The sequence below is a fragment of the Eubalaena glacialis genome, chromosome 4 (assembly GCF_028564815.1).
Source record: "Eubalaena glacialis isolate mEubGla1 chromosome 4, mEubGla1.1.hap2.+ XY, whole genome shotgun sequence".
In the NCBI taxonomy this organism is placed as follows: Eukaryota; Metazoa; Chordata; class Mammalia; order Artiodactyla; family Balaenidae; genus Eubalaena; species Eubalaena glacialis.
The window spans coordinates 52,242,540-52,268,746 of record NC_083719.1 but is presented as its reverse complement, the minus strand read 5'-3'; the positions used below and the strand labels follow the sequence as shown (position 1 = coordinate 52,268,746).

At 33.6% G+C, this 26,207-nt stretch overlaps 2 protein-coding genes across 6 annotated transcripts in view; one reads left to right on the top strand and one right to left on the bottom strand.

Annotated features, from left to right (window-relative positions):
* Positions 1-735, top strand: part of SGTB (small glutamine rich tetratricopeptide repeat co-chaperone beta) — a 44,426-nt gene extending 43,691 nt beyond the window's left edge. Inside the window, exon 11 of the mRNA XM_061187860.1 lies at positions 409-735. Coding sequence (XP_061043843.1) covers positions 409-520 — 112 coding nt within the window. The 3' untranslated portion in view covers positions 521-735. The remainder of the gene's footprint in view (positions 1-408) is intronic.
* Positions 736-3,721: 2,986 nt separating this feature from the next.
* TRAPPC13 (trafficking protein particle complex subunit 13) overlaps positions 3,722-26,207 on the bottom strand; it is a 34,306-nt gene continuing 11,820 nt past the window's right edge. Inside the window, exons 4-13 of one of the 5 annotated variants that reach the window (XM_061187858.1) lie at positions 25,396-25,480; positions 19,226-19,353; positions 16,409-16,481; positions 15,277-15,321; positions 12,365-12,382; positions 10,320-10,453; positions 8,859-9,057; positions 7,690-7,790; positions 5,329-5,479; positions 3,722-5,203 (exon numbers count right to left, since the gene is read on the bottom strand). In XM_061187858.1, coding sequence (XP_061043841.1) covers positions 5,096-5,203; positions 5,329-5,479; positions 7,690-7,790; positions 8,859-9,057; positions 10,320-10,453; positions 12,365-12,382; positions 15,277-15,321; positions 16,409-16,481; positions 19,226-19,353; positions 25,396-25,480 — 1,042 coding nt within the window. In that variant the 3' untranslated portion in view covers positions 3,722-5,095. The remainder of the gene's footprint in view (positions 5,204-5,328; positions 5,480-7,689; positions 7,791-8,858; positions 9,058-10,319; positions 10,454-12,364; positions 12,383-15,276; positions 15,322-16,408; positions 16,482-19,225; positions 19,354-25,395; positions 25,481-26,207) is intronic. The other 4 variants (XM_061187853.1, XM_061187854.1, XM_061187855.1 and 1 more) reach the window with 4 other exon arrangements.

Sequence of the window (26,207 nt, the reverse complement as noted above, 5' to 3'; positions counted from 1 at the left end):
TGACTTCATAAGCATCCCAAAATGGGTGTGACACCTGTTATATGAGAGACTAAGACTTGAGTACAAGAACAAATACCCTGCATTATATTTGTGCACATACAATAAAAGCATATACTTTTTAGCCCTTTACTTATCTGTGGTTAAGCACTGGGTGGGGGGTGGATTTCACTCAATTCAGGAACTCACTTTTTAGCTTGGGTGTTTCATTTCTCATGAAGAACACTGCACTGTAGTAATACTATATGGAGGCACTGGTAAACTTGCGGATACTAAAGTCATGAATCTAAAACTTGCTTTAATAGAAAAAGTTCCCTTTGGGTAGTACCCACATCTTCTGCAGTTCTTTTTGCATTGGTATTGTGTGATTGGAAATTCCCTAATTCATATGACTTTGCCTCTTTACTACAGGGGACAGCAGTTTGCTCAGCAGATACAGCAGCAGAATCCTGAACTTATAGAGCAACTTAGAAATCACATCCGGAGCAGGTCATTCAGCAGCAGTACTGAAGAACATTCCTGACTTGACCAGGGGCCCTAGCCCAGAATGCAAATGGCGATGGCTCTGAAGCGTCTGCTGTAGATAGTGGCCAAAACAAAAACAAGCCTAAAAAATAAATCTGTCTAGACAATAGGTTTACCACAAACAGACTTGAACATAACACGATTCCTTTGTAAACGAGTGATCATCAGTAGCCTTGTTAAGTGCCAGTATAGCACTTAACTGGACAGGGTTCCATTTTCAAATCTTCATCATATTTGTATACTAGATTTAATAGCAGAGTATATTTATTGAACAGTAAGGCTGTTTACTGGTGAATTCTCTAGCACCAAATTCCTGTAGGCAAACTTTTTGAAAGGGGAGATGACCAAGAGGAAAGGTTTCTCACGCTGATTTAGGGGAAATATACTTGCTACTGAGCAGCATCTCTAGAGAGAAGAAATTCGATACTGGGTTTAGCTTTGATAGTGCAATCAGTAATGAATAGATGATATGATATGGACCAGTACTATCGTCAATGCTGCTTGTTCTGTTGGGTGATGAAATCTTAAGAGTTGGTGGAAAGCAGTATTGAGTGTTGTTTAGAAAAGCAAAAAATAGATGCTGTGAATGTGTAGAAAGTGAATGTAGGGTGCTCAGGTTTTTTGCATAGTTCTTAACTAATCTTGCCTGCAGTTTGGTATTGATAACATTAGCATGGCCACTTACGCTAAGTACATAATAAAATACATTTAGAAACCCTTAATGATACTGGTTAGGTCAGTTGTGTAACTATTCAGTTTAATTAGCACAATTTCCCCAGTGGTGACCTTACCATGGAAACTCTCAAATATATCTACATTTAAATAAACCAATGGCTTGGCCCTTAAGTTAAGGATTTTCTAGGTGGCATTTAATTATGTGCCTGTAAACACTGATTTTTTTAAACTCAGTAATTATTTGATGGGTTACAAAAAGCATCTATCACTATCACTGCTTGTTCATGTTAATCCTCTGCTATAATTTAGCTTGGCATGTCGCTTTTATGCTTAACCTTAATTTGATGTAGCTTAAACGTAACAGGGGACTTGAAATATTTTATTGAAATTAGAATACATATTAGTGGAGAGACGTGGCACTAAGTATTAGTGGAATGGCTTTAACTATAGTGATGGATGCGACTGTTATAATTCCAACTGGAATTTCTTTGGTTTGTTATTATGAAATTGGTAAGGTTGGCGGACACATACATTTCACAAGTGTTGTGAGATAAAACTGAAATAGAAAGTAATATAAAATTAAATCAGATGATGATCAGGGCTTTACTATAACTGTTCTCCTCAAAAGGCTAATTACTTGGTATTTTGAAGTTTAAAAGCCAACTTTCCCTTTTTTCCCTTTGTGAGATTAGAACAGTGGTTCTATAATTTCACTGTAAGAGTCACCTGGGGATTTGTTAAAAATGCAGATTCAGGGGCACACTTTTCAGTTTTTATTTAGTAGGTCCTGTAATAAGGTCTGGGAATCACCATTTCAAATAGCACACCAAGTGGTTCTGATGTAGGTCCAAAGGACTCTTAATTTAAAGCAACACTAGGTTAGAGATTTCTTTTAGGCCAGCAAAACACCTAATTGCCTGGGTTCAGGCTACAAGGAAGAGCTACATGAACCTACAGTTCTGGTCAGAGCAGAGCGGGACTTAAATCTAAGCTAAGCCTTCTGAATTAAGTCTCCTATATTGCATCTAAATCAACTTAATTTTTCATGAAGTTAAATTCAGATCCTGGTGTTCAAATGTTACACAGAATAAAGTACTAACTAATCATAGGAAAGTGATGACTGTGATGAAAAAAAAAAAGCAGAGTTGATCCTTAATTAAAAGTTAGTCACTCTTGGGAATTCCCTGGCGGTCCAGTGGTTAAGGCTCGGCGCTTTCACTGCTGAGGGCCCAGGTTCAAATCCCTGGTCAGGGTACTAAGATCCCACAAGCTGCGCGGCACGGCCAAAAAACCCCAAAAAACACTCTTATCCAGTGTTGAGTAAGAAAAGGTTCCTAGCATAACTATCTTGAGTGCATTAAAAATGCTTTCGGATAAGTAAAATTGGTAAGCCTCTGACTAGGAAAATAGAGAAAATATGAATCAACAGTATCAGAAGTGAAAGGGGATATCACTGCTGACCCTGTAGACATTAAAAAGATTATTAGAAAATACTATGACCAACTCTACACCCATGTATTTAACAACTTAGATGAAACAAATTCCTTGTAAGATGCAAACTACCAAAGCTCACTGAAGAAATAAAGATATCCTCCAGAAAAGAAAGATACAGGCCCAGTTTCAATGGTGAATTCTACCAAACACTTAATACCAATTCTACACAATCTCTTCCAGAAAACAGAAGAGGAAACACTTCCCAACTCATTTTATTTCACCATTACTTTGACACCAAAATTGAAGACATTACAAGAAAAAACAGTTTAAAACAAATGTTTTGATTTACTAATATCTGTAGTTAAGGTAGCCATTCTTTTTACATGAAGTAATGCGAATTGGTGTATTTCTTCCATTTCATCCTTCTAGTTTGTTTCTTTTCTAATATACCACCCATAACAAATTAAACCTAGATAATGTGTCCACTTACCTGGATTTCCATTCTATTCAAGCCATTTTTGCTTTTTAAGTACTTTCATCACTTTGGAATTACTGCATTGCACGCTATTGCAAGAAGGTTTTGTGTAGCTGTATTGTATTAGCTACTCTTAAAATGATAAACAATGCTCCAAAAGTTATTTTGCTTGTCTGAAACAAGAGGGCATTAAAGTAAATCTTTATATACATTCTACTTAGGAATAACCGACTTCCATTAACCACTTTTCATTATAGTAGCTGTAGCTGTTATGATGCTATGTAAAATTTACAATGTCCTTTTTACGCAAATGACATTTCCACTTAATGTACCAAATTGTTTAGCTAATTTTTATAACATGGTTTAAACAGATCCTTTCTAAGATGACATTTTCTAAACTTTACTTAAAGAAGGAACATTATGTGTCTAGGTATTGCTTATAAAAGGAGTCTTTGTAATTAAAAGTCAAATTATATAGCAGATTCCAAGTGACCATTATATGTTACTTTAAAAATTTGAAACAGAATGAAACAGAAGGTTCAGTCATGAGAAGATGTTTGAAAAGTTATCGCAGTATCCAGTGCAGTGGCTATAAAGTCTTATTTCATCATTTAATCAATTGTACTCATTTTGGAGGAAACACAGACTTCAATTTTATACTGCTTGCACTTTATTTTGCACAGACATTTCATTGATTACCTCTCCAATTTAAGGGCAAATCTCATTCTGAATATAGCTTTCATTTTGGACCAAACAGTTTGTCATGGCAATAAATAATTATGCATTTAAGAAAAACCAACTTTTGTATTTGACTTTATGTACTCTTTACATGTAAGCAATTATATATACATCCTTGAATTTCAACTTAGCAAAATAAGTTTTTATTTAACAGTATTAGCTTTTGTTTTCAAAATAATGAAACTTTTATTACATTCATGATGTAAAGTTGTTTATAGTCTTAACTTTCTCATTGTTTTGTATATGGCATAAGTAAATTAGTGTGATTACATGCAGAGATAGAAAGTTTTGTAATATTAATACATGATGTAGAGTTCAAAAGCAAATATCAGAAGCTGGAAATCCTTTAAGTATGCCTTATGAAAATAACTGGCTTATTTTTCAATGGGAAAAAAAAAACAGGACTTTTTTGGCTTAGAATTAGAAAATTATCAGACTTCTTAGTTAACAGAGTAATCAGCAATTTAAGAAATAAAACCAATTCTGATCTGCTGTTAGTAACTGAAAGTTAGACGTGTGTTTGTATGTACACACAAACACAGATACCAATACGATAATTTTGAAAACAAGTAGAAAAACTCATATTGTGTTAGTAAATACAAGATTACATGAGGACCACCCCGGTTATTTTAAACTTTTTTTATTGACTGAGGGAAAAAACGGGGGTTAACGGAAATACTTCTAAGTAAAGTATGGTAAGAATTCTAAAGTTTTAAGAAACAACTGTATCTTCTAGATTGAGGTCAGCAAACTACGGCCTGCAGGCCACATCTGGCCAGCTGTCTGTTTTTGTAAACGCTGCTGTGCAATTTTTGCCTACTGGCTGCTCTTGCACTACAACAGCAGAGTTGAGCATTTTCAATAGAAACCACATGGACTGCAAGGTCTAAAATATGTAGTATCTGGCCCTTTACATGAAAAGTTTGCTGACCATTATTCAAGATACCTGCTAGGGACAAATGGCCTCAAATATAGAGCTTTTGGAGAACAAAGTCCAATGGTCATTTAAAATGAAACAAAATAGCCTATGTGTGGAAAATATACAAATGTTCATCTAGACTGTAACTCACAAGATAAAATCAGTAGATGGTTCTTTTCAAAACAAATATTTAATATTTTAACTGTTTTACAGGAAAGAAATGTAAATAATATATACTTATTTTTACTGTTGACTTGATCATTTTACAAAAGTGACAAAAATACAGAAAGTTCTGGGAAACTCAATGACAAGCATAACATTGGAAATCTTCTTCAGCTTTCCACTTTAATGGCCGAAGATACCACGCAGACTTGTGCGATGTCATCATATTCATATGTTCTCTTTAAGAACGTGTCTGTTAGTCTTAAGCCGGAGACACTCTATTGAGAGAAAAATATAGACCTAAGATTTCATTCATTGGTAATGAGCAGAGAAAGAATGGATATAATAAATGACTATGGATTAATAGCCCCCAAATACCGAAATTATTGAAAAGAGAGCATACTTGCAGTCCCTGTACTGAAGACAGTAGAGTGAGGGCAAGGCAGAGAGAGGAACTTGGATGGAGCTTTCCAAGCTGTCTTCCTGAAATGCCACACCAGTGGATAGAACTGGTATTGCACATTTCCAAAACGAGATCCATCGTCCTTTCACTGCTGGAGGAATCAGAAAAACAAGAATAAATCTTGTTCCTTTCACAAAGAGGTACTGCAATATTTCTTGCACTATTGTGGGTGAATTTCTTTTCTGGGGGTCCAGCAGAAAACCAGGAACAGAAATGAAAAGCTATCATATCATTTTTATTTCACTTAAGGTAGAATCAGGAAAATGAAAGGAGATGGTGTCTTCTGGGATTTACAGTGACACTGAGACTAATCTGCGTGTCTGGATGTGGGCTTTCTGGTTCTGTTATTGAACACTGGCTCCCTGGTGCTGATCTGTTAACAGTTTTGCCATTTCTCTGGAAGACTTCCAGACATCTGTGTCTAATCTTGTTGCTATGCATCCTTCCTATTTCTGTAGGGCACTACAGGAAAGAAAAAGATAAACTGAGTCTGGTCCAGTGCTTTTTCTATTTAATCTATGTTCCTCTACCATGCAGATAACATAGAAAATGGCAAGATTTATAAGTAAAACTATTCAGATGTTAAATTAACACGAAAAGACTACCTCTGCTTATAATTGATACCACCAGTTCAACTTAAACAAGTTAAAAAAAAAAACTTTTAATGAAAGTATGCACATTGTTTTTAAAAACAAAACCAAAACCGAAAGGCTCATAATGAAAACGGTCTGCTACTCTACCACCATTCATGACTTGCTTTCAACTCTTTAAAGCTCTTTTTTGCTCCTTGGAGTTGGCTCCATTTAAAATACTTACTTAAATTTTAAATTCAAACTTGATTTTTAGACATGTTGATTTAATGATATTTAGCTTTTATATGTCTCCATCTCCCCCCCGCAAAATTTGAAATGTTCACTGTGTGCCACAGACCAGTTTAGGTGCAATGCATGAATTTTCTCATTACGTTTCACAAAACTCCGGTAAGTGTATGTTGTGTCTTTGTGTGTTGGGGGGAGTGGAAATCCCATTTTTAGAGATGAGGAAACTGAAGATCTAAGAAACAAGTGCTTTTTAGAAAACTTACTTGAATCGCCAAAAGGTAAAGTGAATACCCAAATAAACTTCTTTATTTATTACAGCACTTTGTCATTTGGTCAATAACTGATTTGTTATAACTCAAAAATGCAAAACAAACCAAAAATCCAAAAGCACACCCTATATGCACAGGGTCTTTATCCTGTGTGTGTTGTCTACTGAGCTCCTATGACGTGGCAGGCACTGCATTTATAATGCTGGGTAAGACATGATCCCTTTTCTTGAATTATTCACAGTTCAGTGAGGAAGAGACTAATGATTATAGCAATATATTAATACCACTAAAAAACTATATTACAATTTGCTATGACAGAGAAAGGGATGATTGTGCACGGGAGGGTCTAGGAAGCTTCACAGGGGAAGTAGGTATTTTTGTAATTCTGAAGGATGAATACTTCTTTCTTATCTCCCTAATATCATAAAGTTGTAAGGAATATTGAATTAAAAAGGATTATACATTTGGACTAAGAGGATAGGGATTCATCACTGCAATATTATCAAAATGCCCCAATTAATCATACACACCAAGTAGTAATACAAGCAGTAGAAAAGTGATAGGACTGGGATTTAATCCTAGGTTTTTCTGGCTTCAAAGCCCTGTGTTCTTTGCTTCGCAATAGCTAGATTATACTCTATTATCAAAGCCCTGTTTTCCAATCTATGGTTATCCCCTATATTAAATTCATAACCACTTCTAACTTTCTTAATACTTAAGATACAGGTCAGGTATAAGTATGGCTCAGAAAAATCTATCTCATTACAGTAAATCTATAATGTATTCCATAAGAAACTGCTAGTTCATGTTTTACTAATCTGAAGTGTGAAGGAAGTGTAAGTGAGGAAAAGAACATGGACTTTGAAGTCAAATACACCCGATTTCAGATTCTGATCCCATCTTTTCTAGCTCTCTGAGGGTGAATAAGCCACAACCTCTGAATTGGCTTTCTCTTGCAAAGAATGTGAATAATTAATACCTACCTCATAGGTACGGAAACAAAATATAAAAAATGGCTAATACAGTAGGACCTCTAAAATATGTAATATACAGCTACCAGATGAAGAACTTTACAGCATTCAATGTCAACATCAGAGAAGACTATACGGCAAGAGGAAACTTACAAGGAGATAGCATATTTAAAAGATTTTAAAATTCTCTCTTAAGTAGGTGAGGAAGAAAGGACATCCATCCACAAATACTGGCATTACCTGCAGTTTGTTATTTTACAAGTAATATGAAAAGGTTCTTCTAGGTTTACAGTATCTGGGATTGCCTCCAAAGACAACCTAACATCTCCATAACCTGGAGCCTAAGAGAAAAAGCAATACAGTTAACATAAATCTATTACAAAACCTTTCCATTTTAATGAGGGTACCACAGTCATTCTAACTTCTTTTGCTGCTATTGCCTACAGAATAGCACTATAGACCCCGACTGTTTTTGTTATAATTACTCCATGTTTAGTAGAGTTAAAATGAATCTCACAGGTAAATAGTAAAGGAATTTCAGGGGGTCTGATCTTAAAGGGATACTTTCCAAAGATACTGTAGCTTATACATACGTAACTCTTCATAGGTAAAACAGGAAAAGGAAGGTCACTGAAATGATCCAAGAAAATCATGTCTGTTCACAAGACACACTGGCAGGGACAGACAACAGAATCAACATGCCATGGCAGGATGATAGCTAATGGCTATATTTAAAAATAGGCCCAGTGATAATCTCTCTCTCTCTCTTTTTTTTTTTTTTTTTCAATTTTTACCTCAAACAGTAAAAGAAAAGTAAATTTTAGAATATATCGCAGTAGGTGATATTCAGTATAAACAGAGGATTCTGTAGTATATTCTCACTAGCACAAGAAAAAGAAGGCTGGTAGCTATCCATACTCTCGGAGTAGAAATTAGGTAAAATATCCAACCTATGTTTACAAGATAATTTGAGTGGGACTCACCTGAGTTTCAGATGACCCACATTTTAAATATCTTTAAAAAAGGTATGAACTGAGTAGGTAAATGTAGTATAAGTCCAAGAGTTCCAAGACATTGCAAAAAAAGAAAACTTTAATATAGTGGAAGTCAGATAATGGTGAGGACAAATCACCATAGGAGGAAACAATTGATATGCAGTTATTTTAATTTGTTTGGTAAAGTAAAAAACCATGTATAATGCATAAATTAACTTTGAAAATTTCCCATTCATATCAATAACAATTTTCTACCTAGATATCAGTGAAATTATTAGTCTTTTTATTCTCCAGTAATATCAATGTCTTTTATAGTGCTCTGATTTTTAGTGACAGACCTAGGAAAATTTAAGTTGTTCTAACTATCTGCACACCACACACCAAAACCCCCATCAGTGTTTTTTCTAGACTCACCATTCTTTGAAGTTGGCTGGTCTGTAATCTTCCCCTTTCACCTAGATTTGTTTTCCATACTATATCCAATTTTCCAATTACCGTTACTCCCTTAATGATGCCTGCTTTTTCTGCAAACTCCTTCTTGGGTTTTAGGCAGTACAAGTACTGGCGTGTATCCATTGGCTGCAGATATGCTCTTGACCCAAATGTAGTTACACTGTGGGGTGGAGATAGAGATGGAAAAAATTCTCTAGAACCTTTTAGAAGAAAAACCATAGCTGTGATTGTTCCTTTGGACAGGAACTGAATGATTTACCACCCAAAGATCCAGAATACAACAGGTCGGTGGTTTCAACACAGTGAAAAGGACTTGTACTGAGAGGACTTATTTTTCTTTAATTTTTTTCAGTTGATATGGAAAATCTTGAGATTCTTTATAATAGAATGCAATATATTACCTGAAGCATTGGACATACATTGATTAACTGAAAAAAAGCAATAGAAATCAGAACCTTAAGTATCCTGTCTCTTCTCTAAAATTATGAAAGCAAATAGTTTAGAATAAAAAGAAACATACCATTCTAACTAATCATTTTTCAAAATTAATTAAAAGATCAGGAAAAGAGTGGAAAATTACTGTTTTCCTCTGTGGGGGTATGAGAGGCTATGAACTTTACTGTAACCCCCATAATAAGTAAATTTTTCATTCTTGATTATTAAAATCAGGTACTTTCTCCAGCTATTACCTTCTTATCCATATTAATATCAACCCTACATTTATTTATTCTTCTTTTTCTAAATTACCTATAAAGATGTGTATTTCATTTTCATGAAAAATTAAATCATCTATTCCTATGCTCACTCCTTTTGATGTTAAGAGAATACTCCTTAAAACTCACTGCTTACTCTTACCCCTTCTAACTTCTCCATCATTTCTTCCCATGCCTCAGTTTTATCATTTGCAGGATAAGGATGAAATGTTCCATATTTATCTCACTGAATTGTTATAAAAATTTAAAAGAATAAGTGCTTCAAGTACAAATGGCTAGGATCTTATTTTCATGTGAAGGGAGGGCTGAACAGGTGGACCATAGATTTTTAGGGCAGTGAAACTATTTTATATCCTACAGTCAGGATGGCTACGTGTCACCACATTTGTCAAAACCCACAGAATGCACAACACAAAGAGTGAACCCTAATGTAAACTATGGACTTCAGTTAATAAGTATCAGTATTAGTTCATCGATTGTAAAAAATGTGCCACATTAAACAAGATGTAAATAACAGGGGATCCTGTAAGTGGGGAGGAGGGCATGTGGGAATGCTGCGCTTTCTGGTCAATTTTTCTGTAAATTTAAAACTTCTCTAATAAAATAATGTCTATCCCTTAAAAAAATTTTTAAACCACCCAAGAGTAACAACGTTAGAAAAGTTCGTATCTTTCAAAATAAAAGCAAACACTTCATAATCCATATTCACCATTCTCCAGCTTGGTTGACTGAATTTAATTCTGCTACATTGTACATTATAGATGGCTCCAATGAAACTTTCTCCATAAACATGGGTGAGGTTGTAATATTCTGAATCTGGGCTTCAAGAAATACTTCATCAGTCTGAAAATATGAAAAAAAAATACACCAAAGTATGCTGGTGTTTAAAGTACTTTACCACAACAACAATATCTGATTTATATGAAGAAAAAACATTAACCACAAATGTGATTAGTTCATGCCTGCAAATCAAAGTTATCATAATTAATGCAAGAAAAGAAATTGTTCTCCTAACATAACTCACAGGGGCAAAGTCAAGTGTTAGTCAACTGGTAAGTTGTCAAACAATGGATGGGGGATAACTATAATATCTTTTGTATTGATATCCAAAAACGCTTAACTGGAATTTCATTTACATATATCCTAAATTTTCTGGTAAGTCATTAAAATGTGAAAATGCAATTTAGTATAATGAATATACCTGTGCACCTATCATTTCAGAGATGTGTTAAGATAATTAGGTCTTTGTTATAATATTCCAGCATAATTTATCAATTTCAATTTTCATGTTACTTCAATTTAGATAGTACAGCAAATAACCTATTTTATAATCTTATAAGAATTTAACTTTTTAATTAAAGCATTTTTTTAAGTAGTCATTAGTGATTTCTTGGTTCATTGAAAATGTATATTTAGAGCAAAAAAATATGTGAATTATACTTGAAATCTTTAAGTTTTTAAATCAAACAAAAGGTATTTTGTAGTCTTAGTGACTTAGTGAAAACTGGTGCTATACAGCAGTATTTCAGTCAATGGGTAACTTACATATGTACTTTTACATAATATTTTAAATTCCCTAATTATTTACGTTAAACATTCTTCTTTTTATGCTATTTGGTTATTTTGGGGGGTATATATTGGAGGATAACAGAAAACTTGGCTCATTTTTGATAAAAACCTATACATAAAATGGTATACTAAGGATATTCTAGAATTATTTTATTCAGAAGTTTCATAGTAATATATATACAGAAATAAAATAAACTATGACCAAAAATTTTTGGCACTTATGAGCTTTTTTAACACTAAATCCAGGGAAGTGGAAATCATTTGCAAAAATATAATGATGAAGTTATAATTTAATGTATTATTATCTAAAACAAAACAGATTCTTTAGTCCTTGGCACATGTGCTCTAATGAAAATAGAAATACGATTTATCAGTTTAAAAGAAGTACACACTCAAAGGCATTATTCTGTTACTTTTTCTCAAAAAAAAATATCCCATCGATCCATTGCTTTAAAAAAAATAACCATAGACCCACATTTCAAATTTAAAAATGCAATTTCTGCATAAGTTTAGAAGAGCTTAGATAAAATGAAAGAAAAACAAGCTGCATAATGGAAAATTAAGCTAGTTTGAACAGTTAGCATGAAATAACTTGACATTTAAAAAATTAAGAATTCAGTGCTAAGGCAGTTGATGTTTTTATCATGTATATAATGTGTTATAAGCAAATGCTGCTTATATTAAATAGAAATTTGAAAATATGATTTTAGTCAACATGGGAAAATTTAATTTTCTTCTGTTTACTGTTGTCAAAGGGCCATCTTTACCTGACCCAGACTTAAAACTAAAACCACTGCTCATTTGAAGATGAATTTCAACTACACAGTTTACTCAAAGAATTGAAGTATAGTAGGATATTTTATATTAAGAGGTTGAAAATCCCGAGGCTATTTTAAACAAGGTTAACATGCCTCTTTTTAAAAATACCTACAGGAAACACACTAAAAATAAGAATATAATTGTTTCAATATGATAATTTAATCTTTGATGTATTTTTTCCCATAGAATAAGACGATCAATATAATATAAAAAGTACAAATTATATACATATTTTTGAAGTCACGTAAGTATATTCACAACTAACTTTGTTTTTCCACTATGTTTTGTAAAGAGAGATTAATTAGGCAGAGTCAAAAAGTGGTAAGTAAGAAAAGCATATAAATTTATAATAAAAAATCAAATTACCACAGAACTGAGGTCACTCTAATGGAAAAATAAAAAAGAAAAATTAGAAAAATCAGATTAAATGTTAAAGAAAAAGAATAACTAACTTTAAAATAAAATGCATTTCTGCATTTTTTTTAATTTACTAAACAAGACAGCATTAGTAAAACAAGGAAGTAAACAGAAAGTAACACAAAGAAATATGACAAAATCATTCTTCTAAAAAAGGTGAAACTGCTAAGGTTAAATGACTAGAGAAGAACACTATAGGTGAATACTTAAACAGGAGCAAATATTCAAGGGCATATCTTGGGGGAGAGAGGTATATCCCATGCCTTTCTAGTTCTATAAATCCTTTACTCACTTTGTAATTCTTCATAGATTACTTAGGTTGGGTATATACTATCTGCCACATTCAGAATAGATATACACTGTATAGCTTCTCTTAAATTTATCTAATAATGGAATCATTTTTTCAAGGAGGATCTTGGGTGATTAGAGTTCCACTGATCACACTTCAGGGAATGCTGGACTAGACCACTTCAGACAACTGAGAGTTAACAGATTTCACAGTTTGTCTTTTTTTCACATATATATTGCTAAAGCTACTTATTTACCAAGGGCCATCTCAAATGTCAGCTCTTTCATCAAACACATAGCTGGAAATCATTTTTCACCTATGTTCCCAGAGAATAAGTACACTTCATGATTGGGGTGGGTTGGGATGCTTACACTGTATTTATGTCATGTCAGTCTCCTCCACTAGATCTAAGTACCGTGAGGACTGGGAAGATGTTCAGTCTATATTTATTTCTCTTCAGTACCTGGCATGGAGCTGTCACCAAAGGTTTGACGCCTAGCTTCTAATGTTACCAATTTTTTTTTTTTACAAGGCTTTCTTATATTAGAAGACTACAACAAAGTTTCTCACAAAACTTGTTTTCCTTTAGGTGATTCACATAGTATTAGAATTTTTAGATGCAGCATAAAAAACATGTTTGAGACAAATGTGGGGCTAATAACATTTGTCGTGTAAGGACTATGGCATAGTGTAATAAACATGAACTACTGATATCAGAGTGGTTAACTAACTCTTACAATTTACCTGAATTTCCTAGATGGAGTCCATAGAATCTGCTTCATGTTACAGGCAGAACAGTATTTGTTTGCCTAATAGGTAATACCAAATATCTTAGAGAGATCCTAAATGCTATTTGTTCACTCCTCCTTTTTAAAAAAATGTCTATTTTCAAAAGTTCAGAATTTTACTAAAATTTTTTAGCTGAAGTTTGTTGGCAAAGTTTAGATTAAAAATTATGTCTATACTTAATGTTAACTGAAAAAGCAAACAAAATTGTTACTATGATTATAAAAACAGAATATTATATATAAATGAGTAAAGACTGAAAAAGAATATGGGTTAATGAAGAACCAACTACTTTTTAGTGTGGTGGACTTGTGGGTTTTTTCCTTTCTTTTTGGGGAGTATGTTACTTTTATGTTATTTATGGAATAACTAGCAATTTAAAAAACAATTTGCAACTCACTCTGAATATTGCTGTGATAAAACTACTTGACAAGTATCTTAATGTACCACCATACTTCAACAAAGAAAACCTGAAATAGTTTAATATGTGCCTTCCTATATGTGCCTTTAAACGTCTAGTAATCTCCTTGATGAGACTGTATCCTCGCATCAAATACGTATACTCTTCACTACGTACTCTATGTTCCACTTGTATTTCCAACTCTGCTTGGAATGCCTTCACTGCTCTGACACTCTGACGTTTCTAACACCTATTCCTTCTAGACACTGATGCAATTCTCTTCCTTTTCCATGAAGCTTCTTTAGACTACTCCAGAATCTCATCCCGAGTTCTTGTAGCACATCCTTTTGTGTCATGCTCTTTAGTCTCACTATATACTATACCATCTACTTTTGTTATTTTATGCACTTTTTTCTTTTCTCCTAATAGGTTTTTACTTTAAGGTTAGGTTCCTTATCTTAGATGTCTTAGTATGCCCAGCTGTAGTACAAACTCTATAGTGAATAAAAATTCAGATGCTGATGGTAAAAATATATATCAAATTTGACATGTGACTACAAATTTCTGATCACCTGGTTTTGGAGTAATAGACAAAATTTTCATTTCAAAATACTGCATTTGAATATCTTTGAGTTTATCACTGTGATATGAAACACATGATTTTGGGGGGGTAAAAGGCCCATTAAGAAATCTGCTTTTCCTGGAGATCTAGATACCAGGATAAAATAGAATTTTGTAAAAGAAATCCAAGCCATAAAACCTTTTCCTTATGGAAAATTCTATTTTATCTCTTTTGTTAGGAAAGAAGATAATCTTCTATTCTAAAAGTTACTTCTTTCTGTATTTTTGCCAAATTTGTTTCTCCCAAGGAGCATTTCAAACCATTCACTAAACTTAGCAACCTAACTCTGGCTGGCACACTGACTTCCCAGGACAAAGAATTTAATGTACTGAGCTCTACTTAATATTTTTCTATGTGAATATTAAATCTTTTTTGCAGGGTTGGATCTACCACTTCAATTTTTGTAATATCACAACCACATTTATAAAATATTTAACAGATTGCTAATGTTTTTAGACAGTAACAACAACTATTAAATGGAAGCACAGGGCAATCATTTAATGAAAGGGGGTGAAAGCCTCACAAAATTAACGAGAATAAAAATCAAGGCATATTGATTCCATGTCAGTTGAAAACAGCAGATTAAAAGAGATCTGCAGTGAAATTATTCACTTTCAATTGAACTTTATGCTCATTTTTCACAAGTAATTCACAGTCATATCAGCAATTTACTCTGATATGAAAAGAAATGTAATACATGAGAATTTTAGTCAAATAAGATCTTAATGTTGAACCTGAAATCCCATTAAGTGCTCAACACTTACCTCTGCATTGTAAAATTTGGTTTTCACATCCAATGGTTTGAGAACCTAGTTGAATAAAGCATATCAATCAAAGGAGATTATTATCATTTGACCATTTATTTTGTTTATCTGTTTTAAATCATAGGGCTTAAAACTGTCAAAGGCATTTTCCAATTTTAATTGTAATAGACTTTTCTAATGGGTATGCAATAGTCTTGTAAAAACAAAAACAAAAACAATCCCAAATGCATTTTTAAAAAAGCCACCGTAATTTCTTGACTGGGTAATAGTTACATGAGTTATATGGATTTGTACTTCATAATAGTTTGTTAAACTGAACACATATATTTTTGTGTATTTCTCTCCATATATTTCACAAAGCATGTTTATCAAAATAAGCAATCAAACCTTTTATTTTCTCTTAAAAGGCATGCAAAATCTTAAACAGATGAGTGATAACAAAAGCAATAGAATAAAGCAAAATTTTTCTTCCTATTGCTGGTACTTTTTCTTCCACTTACAAACAGAGGAATGAAAAATATATATAGTATCATATCTAGATCTACATAACTGTATATGGTCATCTCATTTCCCTATCCACACACATACATGTGTTAAAACAGTGGTTTTTAACTATTTTTGATTATGGACTTTGAAAATTGTGTATAAATAAAAAATTCTAACTACAATTTCAGTGACTCATGAAGTCTCTGAAGGAAGCTTGGTCCACTTAGCCCAAGACAATAATCTCTCATTTAAATATTTCTTTAGAAATCTGATATTGTTTACACTTACTTTGTCTGGACTTTACACTCATTTTATCCATCTTCTAGATTCTTTTGTGTTTTGTCAAGGCATAAAAATACAACAAATTTTTTTTCTGGATAAAACATTACATTGCCAATGATAATTTCTCTGCTTTTATTTAACTTACTTTAGTGCAACTTTAGATTGCTAGTAAGCACAATGATAATTTCTCTGCTTTTATTTAACTTACTTTAGTCCAACTTTAGATTGCTAGTAATAAGACAAATCCAAAAATATTAAGCTATTTGCTTTATTTGGAGTTTGTTTTTACTGCAGATAAATAGTAGTAATTTCCTAGGGGAAAAAAGGGCATCTAAACACTATTTACCACTGTCATATTCAATACCTGAAATTTGAAGAATTTTCTAAAATACATTTTTTCTCCACCCTGAGTTGTATAACTCACTGCACACACCAAGCTGAAACAGAAAGATGTTTTAATGATTTTGAATCACTTTCTACTTTGTTTTTTAATAGTTAATCTACTACACTTCAATTCTACCAACAAATTTGGAAAATATTTATACTAATGACACGAAAGTGTAGCCAAATGAGCCTAGAGCAGGAAAAAAAGAGTTCCAGTAGATATGGATATAATTCCATGAACAAGAAAGCTCTGATTAGTAAAATAAGATATACCATTTTTAGAGCAGGAAGTCAGAAACTTTTTTCTTCAGAAAGTAAAGCATAAGCCAAAATAAATCACAGGATAACTAAATAGTTGAATGTAAAAAGTTAAGTTCATATAAACTAGAAGAAAATACAAATTTTTTAAAAATTCCAGGATGAAGAAAGACTTTTTAATGTAAATGCAATGGAAAGGAAAAGACTTCCACAAATTTAGAAATTGGATAAATCAAAAACACTAAAACAAAATTTTAAAAAGGACAACAAACTGGGAAAAAATGCTTCTAACAATATGAAGAGAAATTCTTGTAAGCAAAACATTAATATCTCATTCAAAATAGAAGAAAAGGATATACACATAAATTGTAGTACCATAATCGACTAACAAAAATGTGTAAATGTTCAGCCTCACAAGTAGTCAAAGAAACAAATTAAAATAATGAGATACGATTTTTCCTTATCTTAGGATTTGGCAAAAATTCTTTCCAAGAAATATCAGGGTTGGTGAGAGTTTAGAGAAACTGACTCTCTTTATACTGTTGGTGGTTATGAGAAATTTAGAAAAGAATACTTCAGGAAAGGAGTCTTAAAAATGCTTATATGCTCCTATAGTAAACCCACTTCAAGCAATCTATTACAGGAAATATTAAGATGCTCACCACTGCATTATTTATAATAGTGAAAGACTGGAAATAATCTGAAGTCCAACATTAGGGTAAACAAATTACAACACACAGTCCAAGTGTGTAAGATAAAGGCATTTTAAAAAGAATGTTTTCAAAGAATACTGACTCAACTGGGTTCATGGTGTATTAAAAAAGATAAAACCATGCGTAATACGATCAAAATTTTATAAAATATTATTTGTTACGTATACACATCTGTTTTATATATATATGCACATAAAGGATTGAAATATACCAATATTATAATAGTGGCTATACTAGGTGGTGACATTACAGGTAATTTAATTTCTATTTTATACTTGTACCTAGTACTAAACTAGGTGTTAGGTATTTAGAGTTGATCAAAACTCAATACCTGCTCTCCAAGTGCTCACAGTTGGAAGCAGTGTAGCAAGGTACAGGTTATGAAGTTAGATTTAGATTTGAGTTCTATGCCATTATGTGCCAGCTATTAAATTCTCTAAGAGTCTCATTTTCTGTAAAATGGGGATTTTACACATTTAATATCATTTCAATAAAATCAATTTCAACAAATACTATTGTTCTCGCTAAATCCCGGGGATGCAGCTGACTTTGTGGAACTCATACTTTAATGGGAATGGCAGGCACTCAGTAAGTAATGTCAAGCATAAAAGACATAGAAAAAAATGACAAGTTGTGGATGCTATAAAATAGACAAGAAGGGGGATTTTATCTAGTCTAGGCGGTCAGAAAGTCTCTTTGAGAAAGTCATGATGAATCTGAGATATGACGAAGTAAAAGTAAACTAAACAAAATGACACAGGCATTCCTTTGTAAGGGAAGGATACATTTCAAGTCACAGAGCAGTTCAGAGGTAAAAGAAGTCCAATATGGCTGCAGAGTAGAGAGGGAAGGAAGCATGAAGGTGAGAACTAGAGTACGTAGTTGGTAAGGATTAGTTGTGGAGAGCTCTGCAAAACCTATATAGTTAGAATTTCCTAAGGGTAGTAGGAGATCACTGAAGTGCTAAGTGACTTATCCAAGATCACATAATTAAATAAATTATCAAGCTAAAATTTGAACTCCAGAAAATCTGACTCAAAGCTCATACCAACCATAGAATATATATTAAAAAGTGCCTACAACAGAGCTTGTCACCAAAATGAATTAAATAATAGATAATATTACATATTTCTTTAAGACAAAGAAGAGAAGCAAAAATGGTGACGTTAAGTGGAGATGAAGAGAGGCTACTGAGAGATAGTTAACAAGAACTAACAGGACTTTGTGAATCAACTGGATATGGGGGTGGTAAGGCAGATAGAGAAGTCTAAAATTACTTTAGCTGGCTGAAATTTTCATATTTGCCTCTCAGACAAAGAAAAATACAGCATTCACATTCAAATACATACACAGGCCAGGAATACAGAATTTGAGATTTTTTTCCCTCATACCTTTACTTTGGTTCTCTATTTTTGAACTCTCAGGGTAGAGTATATTTATACAGCTAAATACAGAACTGAAAAATTGTGAATTTAAAAATAAATGTTATTAACATCAGTTGTTAGCATTTCAAAAGAATAAATGTACTTTTAGAGTGCTACCTGGGTTTTAAAGGTTTGCATGGATTTTTATTTTTAGATAAGATTGTAGATGCAAAAATGAAACTAGAGATAAGTGAAGATAAATTAAGACATTGTTTCCTTTCAAAAATAAACATTTTGTTTAAAGTTTGTTTCTGGCAAGCATGTAAACATGGTACATAAAATTCCTTCTGAAGTAGGTTCTTAGGCTTAATAACAAGTGGAATAAGTGGAAATAAGGCAAAAATTTCAAATAAAGGCATATATAAGTAAAAGCCTCTGAGATCTAGTAAAATTAATTCTTACATGTGTGTTCCAATCTCCTTTACTTCATGGTGTATGACATCATCTATACAACAATCGGGTTTAAGTTCAGCCACTGCAGCATTGGAGGCTGAAAGATTTAAACGCTGAGAACTTGTCTGAAGATCAGCCTTGAAAGAGAGAATAAAATCCAAATGAGACTGGTTACCTACAGGGTGTGGATAAGTATGGGTGGAAAGAATAGGGGAACAAGAACAAGGAAGTAGGGATGAAGAGGGAGCAACAAGTCTCTGTGTACATCTTTTTGTATAGCTCTGATGCTTAGGAACAGGGTAATGGTTCACACACACACACCTAAAAATAAATATTGATAAAATCAGCTACAAAGTAGGGGGAATCCAAAATGGAATACAAACAGTACCAAATGAACCTAACTGTATTACAAATGAACACAAACATGCTGGGAGGAGGAAAGGGAAAAAAAGAACTAACTTAAGTTTGGCAGACAAAAGCTAAAAATGAAAAGAATGGTACACAAATGTTTTACTCTAGCTAGCCCATTTGCTGTTTTGCAGGGGTATGGATTAGCAATTCTGAAACTTCTACATGTATACTAGGACTAAACAAAAAATATGTATATTATGGATAACAAGAGACAAGTTTCTCACCTTTGGAGAAAAAAAGGTACAAATAAGGAAAGGGAGAAGCCTGCAATGAAACCTTTGGTGCTGGGCTGGAATTTGGGGCATCAGTATGAACATACGGTTTTGAAATTTATATATATACAGATGGATATTACAGAAACATATATACATGTGTACACATGTGTTAGTATATAACACTAAAAGGTAAAAGGTAAATAATCATTCAAAACAATATTAGATGTCAGAGACCAGCTGATTTGTAGAACTAGAGATCAGCATTAAAGTCATCAACTAAGAAAGGATCACCTTCTCTCTTGCCCCTACCAAGTTACTTTCTATCATATTCCCTCCCTTATTCCTTTTGAACATTGATCATTTTCTCTAATTCTCTTAAATAGCATCCTCCCTTAATCTCAGCTACTTTCTACACATTCAATTTTAACTTTCTTTGTAACATTTATTACGATCTATAATTACCTTATTTATGATTTTGTTTACCTGTTTTCTTCTGTCTCCCCTACCAAAGATGTAAGGTCTGTTGAGGCAGGAACCTCTTGCCTTCTCTTGTTCACCACTGTAACATGGTGCCTGGCACACAGTAGGCAATTAATAAATGTTTGTTGCATACTGAATGAAGTTATGATAAAACTTCAAGGCAAATGTCAAGTAAAATTCAGAGAAAGCAAAGATCACATTAAGTCATGGGGATTAGGGGAGGTTTTGTCCATAAGGGCGCAGATTTTTTAAAAGCTTTTTTTTTTTTTAAATCAGTTAACACGTTTTCTGCAGTTAATTCTAACCTAACATTCTTAATGCAGGCACTTCTAAGTGGGATATTTATTAGTGCTGTCTTTTTTGTTATTATATTCAGTTATTAAACAGCAGTAGCTCACATTTATTGGGCACCTACTATGTGCAAAGCCCTGGTCTAAGCACATTACTCATTTAATGCCCACAACCCTGAAGCAGGTCATTATACTATCCCTATTTTACAGACAAACCAAAGCACATAGAAGGAACAACTCCCCTTAGGTTATACAACTAATAAGTAATGAAGCTGAAATTCAAAATTCTTTAACAAACATTTTAGAAATTAGAGAAGAGGGGGAAAAGAAAAGAAACAGTCAAACCCATGGGCTTTCTGTCCAATGTGTTTTCCTATGTATCATTTTTTAAACATTAATCATAACTACAGCATGTATTATATATGGCTGAACACTTTTACTTTTCTCCTTTTTCATCTTATAAACACTGCTGCACTTAACATTTATTTCCTAATTACCTATGAGGGCTTTTCCAGGAGCTGGAGATACACCAGTGAACAACAGACCAAAATCCCTGCCCCTAGGGAATTTAAATGTTTGGGGAAAATAATATAGAGTAAAGGAGGAATGGAGGGCTGGCTTGGGGTAGGGGAATACAATTTAAATTACAGGGTCGGCTTCATGCTGCAAATTGGTTTTTGGGTGAACAGGATTTAAAAAGGGAGAGAGGAAAGGGGAAATGGAGAATCATTTCAAGTAAGTTAAAAAAAGCAAAACACCTTAAGTGTATAAGCTCAAGATCAAGAGAGAGTTTGGTATAATTAAGGAATTCATGTTAAAAAATAAGAAAAAAGCATTTAAAAACATCTAGACTAAACTTCAAGTGAATAGAGGCCTTGTCTCTTTTGTTTCCTGCTATAACCCCAGTATCTAGAATTGTGCCTGGAATATACACTTGTTGAATGAATGAGCAAATGCCTATTACACACCATTGGTTCTCAAAGTATGGTTCCCAGACTAACAGAATCAGCATCACCTGAGAACATGTTAGAAATGTAAATTCTGGGAATTCCCTGGCGGTCCAGTGGTTAGGACTTTGCGCTTCCACTGTCAGGGGCCTGGGTTTGATCCCTGGTTGGGGAACTAAGCTCTCACAAGCCCCGCGGTGTGGCCAAAAAAAAAGGTAAATTCTTGGGCACCATTTCAGATTGATTAAATCAGAAACACTGGAGGTGAGGCTCAGCAATCAGTGTTTTAAAAAGTCCTCCAGACGATTTTAATACCTTATAAAGTTTAAGAACCAATAGTACAGGGACTTCCCTGGTGGTCTAGTGGTTAAGAATCCATCTTGTAGTGCAGGGGATGCCAGTTTGATCCCTGGTCGGGGAACTAAGATCCCATATGCTGCGGGGTTACTGAGCCTGTGTGCCACAACTACAGAGCCTGTGCACTCTGGAGCCCATGCAACGTAACTAGAGAGAAGGCTGCAAGCTGCAACTAAGACCTGATGCAGCCAAAAATAAATAAATAAAATAAAAATAAACAACCAATGGTACAGATCATTAAAGTTATTTTTTTAAAAATTAATTTATTTATTTATTGGCTGCGTTGGGTCTTTGTTGCTGCGTGTGGGCTTTCTCCAGTTGTGGCGAGCGGGGGCTACTCTTCGTTGTGGTGTGCAGGCTACTCATTGCAGTGGCTTCTCTTGTTTCGGAGCACGGGATCTAGGCGCACAGGCTTCAGTAGTTGTGGCACACGGGCTCAGTAGTTGTGGCTCGCGGACTTGGTTGCTCCCCAGCATGTGGGATCTTCCCAGACCAGAGCTTGAACCTGTGTCCCCTGCATTGGCAGGCGGACTCCCAACCACTGCACCACCAGGGAAGTCCCTACTATTTTTTTATTTATAGTACACTACGCTGTCTTTTGTTTATAGAACACTTTATTTTTTGGTAGCATGCTAAGGTTTCCAGACTTATTGCTGAAAATTATTTTTCAATTAAAAAACAAAAAACACCCTAGTGGTTTCCAGTTAAACATGATAGATTATATAGCATTTTTATTCTCAAAAACAACACTAAGATGTCAGTACAGGAATTTAAAAAGTACAGATTCATAATCTCTTTTCCACATTCCAAAATTCCAAGAGCTATAACAAATTAAACTTTTGAGAGCAGAATTCTGAGTAGCTGAAGTAATGGCAGTAGAGTAACTGAATCTCCCGAGTCATCCTCAAATAAATAAATAAAATTTAAAAACTATACAAACTCAGTGTTAGTATAGCTAGAGAGCAGCAAATGTCTAAACTTCAAATTTCTGCAAGCTATTTCTCATGCTCTCGTCATAAGCCTTTGCAAAGAACAAGAGAAGTTCATGAAAAATTGAGCTTAAGAGAGAAAAGGAAGGTAGAGACAGGCCTAAGAATGATGAAAAGTACTGCCAGAAAGACAAAGTCTATCCGAAGTGTCAAAATACTGAGAAAGTGCATTACTGGAAGATGAGAGCACAGCCTACAGGAGACATAACAGTACGTTTAATGGTGAAGAGGCAATTCTGGAAAGATAACAATTCAGGGGAAGAAGAGAGTTAAAAAGGAGAAGAACCTTTTGGAAACTGTCAGTGAAGAGAAAATGAAGCAGGAGGAGAAAATTGAGGATGCTGTCACTTAAAAGAAAGAGAAAAAATGAGGAACACTCAACCCTTTCTTCTTCCACCACCCTCCCAAAAGCCACCCGATAAAGAAACGACACTTTGCTTGCAAGGCTCTAAGAGAGTATTCTTGAACTAAGAATATCAAAGCACCCCAAACTGCATTTCACAGAATGCAAAGCTAGCAACAGTCTTAATCTATACAAAAATACTATTAAAAAAAACACACAATGATAATTTTAACAATTCACTGATCCAAACTGCCACCCAAAACCAATAGTGAAACAGAAGAAAACTGCAACACAATATTCAAAGTGAATTAAATACCCTCATAAAAACATTTGGAGATAATTATAAGGCACCCAAGGAAATATAGATTTGAATGAAAATTTACTAAGGGGAACTAAAGAAAAGCAGGCAAAGAAGAGCCAATTTATATGTAATTGGAGTCTGTAAAATGATAAACAAAATGATAGTTATTAGTTAAGAGTAAGAAGACCCTTGGTGGGCACTGTACTGCCCAATAAACATTAGCTATCTCTGTTATTATGCCAAACACCACTGCCTTTATAGAAATTAAAACTGAGCAGAGCCCACAGAAATATAATCACATATTTTATAAGAAATACATTATGGTAATATTTGTTCTTTTTAACATTGACTTAAATTACACACATTTGCTGATTTATTCATCTTACAAAAATAAATTCAGCATTTACTGAATGCCAACTGTATGACAGGAAAAAAGTATACATTCTAGAAGTTCTGAAAGTCAGTCCTTTTCATAATCAAATGCAGAGGTCAGCAAACTTTTTCTTTAAAAGGTCAGATAGCAAATATTTTAGACTTTGCTGGTCATACAGTTTGTTGCAACTACACAATTCTGATGTTGTAGCTTGAAATCTGCCACAGATAATACATAAATGGATGAGTGTGGCTATGTGTCAATAAAATTTTACTTACAGACTGAAATTTGAATTTTATATAATTTTCACATCACAAAATAAGCTTTTGTTTCTTTTCAATCATTTAAAAATGTAAAACCTTTCTTAGCTCTTTCTTAGCATAGCTTCATACTGTCTTGCAAAAACAGGCAATGGATCAAATTTGGCCTGCATGCTGTAGTTTGCCAACCCCTGATCTAATGAAAGGCAGAAACCCTATCCATAGAGTGACAAACATATGCACATGTATGCAAAAATTTGCATCCAGTTTCTGGAAGTTGGGTCATATACGGAACTTGGAATATTTGCTCTCTGAGATCCTTTTCAATTCTAGTACTTGCTGATCATTTTTCAATCTCATTCTAACTGGACTTCCCTTTCCCTTCCATAGGCGATGCTCTAGTGACCTAAACTCACCACTTGAAGACAGCTTTGACCACTTCTCAACAACATACGATGAATTTTTCCTTTTTTTATGCCCTTTCTTTTTGGGAATAAACTTCCAGTTGTTTAACTGAGCTAGCATATTCTCTCTCTTGATTTCTCAAAACTGCAAGAATATTCTAACTGGCCTATTTCCTACAAACCATCCCATACAATGTTTTCATGACAGTCTTCCAACATAGCCTGAATACCTCTGCTCAAAAGTCTCCACTGACTGCACACTGTCTTAAAATAACCTTAGCCTTAGTCTTGCTTTTAAGATGCTCCACTGTATGGCTACTACATATCTCTACAACCTTACCTACTCTTACTAAGTGAATTCTGTTCACTACTACAAGAACACATTACGTATTCCTATGTCTCTGCTTCCGATTACCATGTCCCTTTTTGTCTTTTCTTCTAAATCCTGCCATTCTTTCAAGATCCTCTTGTGCTCCCTCTCCTTCAATAAGCCTTCCTGAATGATGCAATCCCCAGTGATCTTTCCTCCTCTTTCAAATTTTATTATGTTAATCACAAATTATTAACAAAAATTTAAAGTGTTATTTACCTTTGGTACATTTTCTCATCCAAGCTATCACAAATTTTGAGGATAAGGAAAAATGATTCTGTGCATAGCATATCTTAGAACTTTAGGTGTTCAATTAATAGTTGTTATTAATGACAATTAAAAAGTCCAGTATCAAGCAGGCATTTTAATGAAGTTTCAAAACATAAGAAGAGAAATTAAAAAGTTAAAAAAAATGATCCCAAATAAGAATGCCACTTACTTTAACCAATATATCTTTTACAACTTGATTGCTATCATTATGAACGCTGATATAACTGGAAAAGGTCTCTCCCAAAAATATATTCCTGTGAAATAAAATAAATTTTTAGGCAGAAATCCATTCAACTTTTATCATAAATCTTCTATTTGTGCACCACTGAGAATGTCAAATGGAGAAATTACTAAAGGATAGAGATCAGGTGAAATACTATTTCAATATTTCTTTGTTTACACTAGACTGCTCACTCATTACCTAGTGCAATTAAAAATACAGATTTAATCTATAAAACATGCTATATATCTTGACCCTCAACTACTGCCAAAACTGCCAGCCCTCCTAAAAATAAGTCATTGAAATCAGATCCATGTTAAGAGTCTGAAGATTTGATACTGAGGAGGCTAGAGAAAGGCAGTTTTTGAAATAACTTATGCCCCGAATCTAGAAGAGACCAAGTTAGTGATCTCAGAGTATTTTTTACCAATTTATTTTCTTTTTCTTTTTCTAAGTCATTCTAATAAAAATAATGACTAGTGGCATTACTTTATAAGTATATGTTATATACATAATGCATATAAACATATAAATACATGTAGATATATTTATAAAAATATTTTAATATGAATACGTTTTTTACATGAATATATTTCTAAGCTTTCAAGACACTAGTCAATGACTAGTTTTACATTCTGTAAACCTTTTGAAAAAACCTGAAAAATTCCTTTTGGTCTAAAATTGTCTCAGTTGCAAACAGAATGGAACCAGGGACTTCTACCTCAGTAATTATCTAGAGTAAGAGAATAGCTAAGAGCAAG